The sequence below is a fragment of the Microchirus variegatus genome (genome assembly GCF_963457635.1).
Source record: "Microchirus variegatus genome assembly, chromosome: 3".
Taxonomy (NCBI): Eukaryota; Metazoa; Chordata; class Actinopteri; order Pleuronectiformes; family Soleidae; genus Microchirus; species Microchirus variegatus.
Window position 1 is genome coordinate 7,427,126 of NC_139804.1, and position 8,738 is coordinate 7,435,863.

The window sequence follows — 8,738 nt, forward strand, 5'->3', positions numbered from 1 at the left end:
ATGATTAAAAAGCCTCAGTACCCTTCTCAAAAATATCTCAACCACAGGATAAGATAAACGAGCGTCTTACATGTAGCTGCTTGAATTATCTCCTATTTTAACCACATGCTATTTGTAAAACTAGTATAGTCTTACCTAATCTTTAGTAGGATGTAATTATAAGTTAGCCACAAGGGGGCGGCTCTCTTGATTTCAGAAGGAAGTATTTGAAAGACTTTGGAAAAGGAGACCATTTCTCACTTGATTTATATGATTTAACCGAAGAAGCAATGGTCTCTGTAACTAGTTCTAGCTCTCCTTTAATAGAACCTGATTTCAGTTTTAAATCTTGTTCCATTTTGATGAAAATCAATAGCAACGCACGTCACATTTCAGCGGACGACAGTGCCGTTTAACAAAGTGTTTTCCAAACGTAATTTTATCCATATTAATTTAAACATATATATATATACACAAATCTGAAATAAAAGGTTGAGAAAATTCTGCACAAAATAAACACCCATGACCCATCTTTAGGTCCAAACCCAGTGTTTGGGAACCACTGGTTTGATAGATCCCATAGCTGCAGGTGGCATTTCAAAGCAACTACGTCCAATTTTTCTGTGTACTCTCTATGATGTTAACCAACTGAAAAGGCTCTAAATGAAACTCGTCTGCCTCTGTTGACTGTGTAAACAAAGAAGAGGAAGCTGCCAAAACTGTGGCACCTTTAGCAGCAGTGGCTGTGCATTTTTTAAAAACATGAATTTAAAAAAACTATGTGTTTAAACCACCAGGTGTTTTCAATGTACTGTTCTGTGAGATGCTTCATCTGTCACCTGAGGCGCTTCTGCAGCCTCACACAGGTGCTCTCATTGTTGTTTAGAAAAAGAAGAGTGTGTGTTTGTGTGTGTGTGTGTATGTTCAGTGCTGCATGTGTTTGTATAGATAAAGAGGGGCAGGCCGGAACAGAAACAGAACAGTCTGCGTGAACAGGAATACCTCACGGCAAACACAAATAATTCAGGTGTTGAGATTATTATTACCTCATGTTTTTTTTGTTTTTTTTATCCAGCCAAATTTAGAATCACATCACAGGTGTTCACCGTGGCAGATTATATATCCACAAGGGTCGAGGCCACAGAGCTGAAAAGTATGAGCTTGATGTGGTTGGAAAAAAAAAAACACCTGTGGTGTTCCACAGGGTCCATGGTGAATGGGTGGGGCTCAGCCTCGGAGGACGACCGTTATTTCTCCAGCCATAGGTCCAGTTTGGGCAGCTCGTCCGACGGCTCCATCTTTACCCACTGCAGCTTTGCCCAGGCCCTGGTGGCCGCTGCAGACAAAGCAGGCTACCGCCTGGAGGGCACCAGCCTCACCAAGAGAGGTCGGTGTGTGCGTGCGTGCGTGCGGGGAGCGCACTCCCACTGCTCGACTGGAACTTTTCCTCCAGCGGCAGACGATTTGTTCCTTTCTGCTCTGATTCTTCTCCTCCTCTCATCCGCTGGCTGGTGTTTTCCCCCCTCAGAATGTTGATTTCCTCCTCTGCTGCTGCTGCTGCTTGTGGAAACTTCGCCCGCGTCGTGCATGCGACCTGTTGTTTACTGCTTGACTGTGGGAATCTCACAATTAACTCTCAATCTGTGACTCTGGTATCACTTTATTTTGATAGTCCTGTGTTGACTGTTAGTAATCTGCAGGTATTCACTGTCGTGTCAGCAGGTTATCAGTTCACACTTTTTTTTACCTGATAAATGACAGATAATTAACTAACTGCCAGTGGTTAATAGTGTGTTGACTGTAAATAGATATTGTTCTACTTCTCAGCATCTTATGAGTACATTACATATCATTACATCACATTAACTGACGCTTTTATCCAAAGAAAATTGATCAATTCTTACATCTGAGAAAGCAAGTAGCATTAAGGGCCTTGCCCAAGGGCCCACACTACACTCTTAGAAATAAGGGTTCCAAAAGGGTCTTTCTACAAGGGCCATTTTCTTCTGAAAAACCCTTTCCCGAAGAAAGGGTTTTTCAAGGGTTCTTGGTAACACTAGTGGTTCCAGTAAGAACCATTTTGATCCAGAGAACCCTTTAAAACTATTTTCCTGAATAAAGGGTTTTAAAAAGGTTCTACCTGGAGCCGAAAACGGTTCTCCTATGAGGACAAGCCGAAGAACCTTATATGGTTCTACTTAGCACTTTTATTTCTAAGAGTGTGGGTATTAGCTGACCTGCCCTGGGTATTGAACCCCAGCCCTCTACACCAAGGTCTGTGGACTATACACTCTTAGAAATAAAAGTGCTAAGTAGAACCATATAAGGTTATTCGGCTTGTCCTCATAGAACCCTTTTTTGTTCCAGGTTGAACCTTTCTATAAAGGTTCCACCAAGAACCCTTTTAAAACCCTTTATTCAGGAAAGGGGTTTTCAGAAGCAAATGGTTCCAGGTAGAACCTCAGCCCTTGTAGAAGGACCCTTTTGGAACCCTTATTTCTAAGAGTGTACCACTGAACTGCTAGTATGCTACAAGTATGAAAACATTCAAAAATCATAGATTATGGCACAAATAGTTGCTTATCTGTTGACGTAATACTGAATACATGTTCATTACTAGTAAATAGTCAACAATGGACAATGAAAAATCAAGTGATTCACTGACTTTCTTGGATGATACGTTTAACTTTCTCTTCCAATGACAACCTTTACCTTCGTTTTCTCGTAGGTCTTATTGGGATCTCGATCGATAACCTCTCTCTTTTTTTACCCCCTTCACGACAGACTCAGTTCTAACGTTCGCTCCTCCTCCTTCTTGACGTCTTAATTAATAAGCATGTTCTCCCCCCTCCCGCAGGTAAAGGCTTGTCCCACAGGCCTCGGCCCAGCAGTCCATTCTCGACAGATGGCAGCACAGTCGGCACTCACAGCCTGGGCCACCAGAGAGCCACCAGGCCCACGCGCAAACCCCGCAGCCAGGGCACGGCACCCCATCGGAGGGACGCTGGTGCAGACGGTGAGGCAACGAGCGGAAGAAAAAAACAACACATTTGAAATTCTGCAGTAGATGATATATTGTTACTGAATTATTGTTTTAAATTCTAGTTTTGAATTCCAAAATGGACACGTGTGTTTTCTTAAAAACTTTAAAACTATGGGATGAAACTTTCTGTTGATATAGGTTATGACCCAACAAAGAATTAATTAGATTTTTGTTCCGATACGGATCAGGATACAGGATTTATTTTCCCTCTCTAACAATTGCTAACCTTTGGAGATAGAGGAGTGTATTGACACTGAACGTCCTTGGCAGAGGTCTGTGCTCTCAGCTTTCCCTCGTATTAATATTTAATGCAATATTAAATGGAGATTTGTCTAGCCCTGATGAGCCCATGGGAATTTATGGGGAAAAGTTATTATTATTCACTGAGGGTTTGACTTTTTTAACAGACCTACCTCCTCCACCTGAGCCTCCGCCCTGTCAGGGCCAGAGCCGCATCCAGGGCGCGCGCAGCATTAGCAGCATGGTACCCAACGCTACGGAAAGGAAGGCCACTTCGCTGGAGCGTCCGCCAATGTCGGGACCTCTGTGCGGCCCGGACGACATGAAGAGCTCCATGGACAGGCAGACGCGCACTACTCTGGAAAACCATCGATCCATGGACCGGGCTGAGGACGGACGCAGGGGACACAGGACAGGTAGAAACCCCACGCTTCGTGCTTATTACGTTAGCAAGTAATGACGCTTTTCCATTATACGGTTCTAGCATGACTTGACTCTATATTAGCATGTAATGGCATGCTTCCATGATATGGTTCGAGCATGACTAGACTCTATATTAGCACATAATGGCGCTTTTCCATTATACAGTTGTAGCATGACTCGACTGTATTTTACCGTGTAATGGCGCTTTTCCATTATACAGTTCTAGCATGACTCGACTCTATGTTAGCATGTAATGTCGCTTTTCCATTATACGGTTCTAGCATGACTTGACTCTATATTAGCACGTAATGGCTCTTTTCCATTATACAGATGTAGCATGACTCGACTGTATATTACTGTGTAATGGCGCTTTTTTATTATACAGTTCTTGTATGACTCGACTCTATATTAGCACGTAATGGCTCTTTTCCATTATACAGATGTAGCATGACTCGACTGTATATTACTGTGTAATGGCACTTTTCCATTATACAGTTCTAGCATCACCAACCTTTTTGAGATGAGAGCTACCTTAAGGGTAAAAAATAATATGGAGGGCTACCATATAATATTTTTTTGTTTGTTTACCATTTAAATGATTAATATTATGCATTCAACTGCATACACATTCATTGTCATCGTAATCGTTACTCCTAACGATTACCAGTTTTTATAAACAATATCAAAGATATTTTACTGAGCAATCATACGGATACATGCAAGTGAGGTGAAGTGAAGTGAGCCCGCGGGCACCATATTGGCTGCCTGCGGGCTACCAGGTGCCCGCGGGCACCACGTTGGTGACCCCTGCTCTACACTATATTAGCATGTAAAGCCCAATTTATACTCCTGCGTAAGTGCTCTGCGTATGCTACGCAGAGTCCTCTGCGTCGACGCAGAACCTGTCGAAGAGCCTCTGCGCCGTCTCTGGGTGCACGGAATATTTTTTAAGTGTCCGTCACTCCGTCAAGGGACAACGGAGACGGCAAGAACTGCGATTGGTCCTCAGGACAGGCCGAGCGAAGCTGCTCTGTGCCGGCTCACATTGAGCAGCGAGCGTCCAAAAGAGGGCGGAGCTGAAAACCGCCGACTTTGTCGCTGCCGAACTATAAATACGTCATATCTTAACACACACAGCACATGTTTAGACTCTAATTGGCCAATTTATCGCCTCAAATTATCTTAAAACTGCGTTCCGGGACACAGAAAAGTGACAAACGGCCGCTGTTTCAACAACAACAGTCTTTCTCCTTCGGACGCCATTGCTCACTGTAGCCAAAAGCACAACAACCTTGCGCAGCGAACCCTACTGATCGGGCGGGAAATTGCAGCGCCTATCCGTCGCAGACGGATAACGCATTACGAAGTCGGAGAAGTATAATGTGGCCTTAATGGCGCTTTTCCATTATACGGTTCTAGCATGACTCGACCTGCCTGCCACTGATTGGTCAGAGAAGGTCGTCAAGGTTGTATTAAAGGTCTGTATGTAAGCATTAGTGACATCTAATGGTGAGACTGCAGATTGTAACAAACAGAGGACTTTTATTCAAGCGTGTCTGGTAACTACGGTGGCTTCTGCATACCAGAAATTATGTCATTCCTCTTTGTTTATAAGCTTATGTCTGTTCAGGCTTGAACCCTTGTCTAAACATATGAAAGGCTTATTCTAAGAAAACCTTATGATTTCTCTTTATTTATGGATAATTTGTTAAATTTCTGCCGATTAATCCCTCTAAATGTTACATCTTGGACCTTTAAGCGGCTTGAAATTTTAATCTGGTTGTCGTGGAGGATGAAAACTCCAGGTATGACCAAACCCACTGATTTAAATTTGACTCTAAAGACAGTTTAAGTTGTGACAGATGCATCACTGTATGCAAAGTCACATTTGTTTCAGGGTTCTTCGTTACGGTGTAGAAATTCAAACCTGAGCAGAGATTGATGACATTGATGTCTCTGCTCATTGTTCAGTGAGCTGTTCACTGTCCACCGCTCTGCTGGTTATCGCTCTCTGATCCTGTCAAACTTCACCTTGCTTCAGTGAAATATCTCACCGCTCCACTCCAACGACAACGACCTGCACGTTGTTTTAGTTTTGGTGACCCATGTGGACCCACACTGGGTCAGATGTGCTTCACATTCACGTGGTGTGAAGGAAATTGGAGCGAGAGATGAGGCTTTTTACCATATGACGCTGACATAAACCAAGCTTTGTGTCACTATAACTATTCCTTAATTACTGTGTCATAGCTAGAAAACATGGAAACATGAGCTTTGCTGTTTGCTGGTTTCTTAGTGTAGTGAATTTAGTTTTCCCTGCTGCACAGAAACCAGGCTCCCTTGAACAGATTGCACTGTCTGCCACTTGCTCTGGTTTCCAGAATGAGCCCCCCCCCCCCCCCCCTCTTTTACCACACACACACACACACACACACAGTTCTCACTCAGCCTCCCATAATGCCCCTGTAACTGTTGCCAATGTTGGTCTGCTCCGCTCCAAGTACGGCAGCAGCCCCCCAGCCACTGAAATGCACTCTAATCGCTTCGGCTTCCATTTTTCACACAAACAGCAGCTACTCTACGGCCCATCTGTGTGTGGCCGCGATCACATGTGAACACGCACACGCGTGTGTGAGTGTGTGTATGTAGCCATTAAAGATAACCACGATGTGAGCCGCCACTCTCTCCAACACTTCATCTCTGAAGACTGCGAGACAAAGACAGGTGCCAACGTCTCCGTCTCCAAAATAAGAGAAACCATAGGTGAATTCCCTCATGTGTCACATTGTTGACTGATTCACTGCTGAATCACAGCACAGGTCGGGTCAGCCTCTATTAAAGTCATTAGCAGAGCGGTGGGGAGCGGTTTGATGAGAGTCCATGCAATGCCAGAGTTTTGCCGAGGGTCAGTGTTATGCTGCCCTGCAGCAGGAGGCGCCACAACGCTCCCCCTCTTCCTCGTCTTGTATTTACCCCCCCGATAAGGCTGCGAGCTGCACGGCCATGTGTGAGGCTGAGAGTCTTTTTTCTGTGACGTCCTGGCACTGCCACTCTGCAGATGTCAGGAAAGAGAGCGCCTTCCAAACGGCTCTTTGTGTCTAAAGCATCAGATGTTAGATGTGTTTCCACTGCGACAATAAAAGTCATGTGTGTGTGTGTGTGTGTGTGTTTTCAGAGGAGGGGTGCCTGCCATACAGTAAGCCTTCGTTCCCCTCCCCTGGCGGTCACAGCTCCTCTGGCACAGCCTCCTCCAAAGGCTCGACGGGGCCACGGAAGGGCGAGGGTCCACGACAGCCACAGCAGTGGACCGTAGTAGAGCACGCTGACTTCCTGGGGACCAGTGGGCCATACTCTGGGGAGTTATGTGAGTACGAAGACGCTGAAATAACAGAAATAATGACTTATATAGCTATTTTCACAACATGTTGTGTCTTAAAGTGTCTAAAATGTCAGCGTTTCCCAAACGATCGCAAAAAGAGTGATTAAGATGACATTTTTGATCATTTTGATCTAATTTATTTTACACCTTATACTCATTTTGACTAAGTAAACTGGACATTTTCATACATATGCACATAATTTTTTACTGAAATGTTGTTCGGAGACACAAAACAGCTCAATCGCAACCATCTATAGATATTTTCTCCGGCTTATCCGTCTTATCTATTCACTCACTGTCAGTACAACCATCGGGAGCAACTTTATGTGTCTTAAAGTGTCTAAAATGTCACATATTGCATCACAATTCACAATACAAGTCACGTCAACAGCAAATGAGTGCATAAGATGACATTTCTGCCCATTTCTGTAACACCTTATATTGTTTTTGGCCAAGTAAACAAGACATTTTAAAGTGATATGTGCAGTTCATGAATCACGGCGCAATTTTTTTCCACATAAATCTTAAGTAAAATACAGGAAAAATTGATTGTTGCAAACCAAAAGAAAACCTGGTAAGTGAATTTGTTTGACTCTGATAGCAAATATCTGATTATTATAGGAATTATTGTATATTTCTTTACAATATTTCCTTCACATGGTCTTATTGGACTTGTAATGTTCTTATTTTTCACTTAAAGGTGCATTATGTAATAAATCTAAATCAACTGGCCATAAAATCCTCCTAATATGTCACAGAGACTCAGGAATAATGTTCATATAACAAACTGAACTCACCAACAACAACAGTACAGACAAAATATTTGCATTAAAAAAAATATTTTGCAGACCGCAAATCATCTTTTGGCATGTTGCGCCACCTACTGCCATCTACCAATCATTGCAGTCAGTAGAGTCTCAGCTGCCGAACAACCACGGGTTGCCAGTTACGTCTGAGCTACAATGGCGGAGAAAACTAAACCTAAAAGACCTCTGTATTTTGAATTAGAGTGTAGTAACCGTTTTTGGCCACATTCTTACATATGGCGCCTTTATTTTAAGTGTGGACGTGTACTTTTAATCAACTGCTTATTTGGTTTTAAAAGTTCTGCGTTGTTGCTCGTAGGGCTCCAACAATTAGTCGATTATTCATCAATTTCCGCTTCTTAATTGTGAATATGTTGAGGTTTTTTTGCTCCATTTAATGAAGAAATCATTCAAACATCATCATTTTGATCATTTTCTGACATCCTTGGACCATTATTATTATTTCATTCCCAGTGAAACTCATTGAAAGCTCCCCAGAACGAGCGCTGACGGTCATTTCTCTTGTGTGTGTTTTTTCCTCACAGCGTGATCTGCCTGTGACGTGAACTGGACAGAAAAACCTGGTCCAGTCTGGTCCACAGGAGAACGACGGCCTCATTGTTTCAGGGGGAACAGCAGTGAACTATTTTGTCCTGTCCCTGTCCCGTGCATCTCTCAGAGGGGGGAAGGAGGAGGAGCTATGAGAGGACACCACCGACTGGAGAAGAAGAAGAAAAAAAACAACAAGAAAAAAAAAAAAGAAACAACCCAGTGTCACGAAACTGTAAATGTGATGTATAGACACAGACATGCTGTACATCTCACTCTGTTTTTTGTCCTGGAGAAAATATTTTCCCACCTCCTACTT

The 8,738-nt window shown here is 43.3% G+C and overlaps 1 protein-coding gene across 1 annotated transcript in view; it reads left to right on the plus strand.

Moving 5' to 3' along the window:
• robo2 (roundabout, axon guidance receptor, homolog 2) overlaps positions 1-7,167 on the plus strand; it is a gene marked incomplete at both ends in the record, with an annotated part of 229,723 nt that extends 222,556 nt beyond the window's left edge. Inside the window, 5 exons of the mRNA XM_083886422.1 lie at positions 1,184-1,366; positions 2,837-2,995; positions 3,430-3,678; positions 6,861-7,049; positions 7,139-7,167. Of these exons, the coding sequence (XP_083742548.1) occupies positions 1,184-1,366; positions 2,837-2,995; positions 3,430-3,678; positions 6,861-7,049; positions 7,139-7,167 (809 nt within the window). The remainder of the gene's footprint in view (positions 1-1,183; positions 1,367-2,836; positions 2,996-3,429; positions 3,679-6,860; positions 7,050-7,138) is intronic.
• Between the last annotated feature and the right edge of the window lie 1,571 nt (positions 7,168-8,738).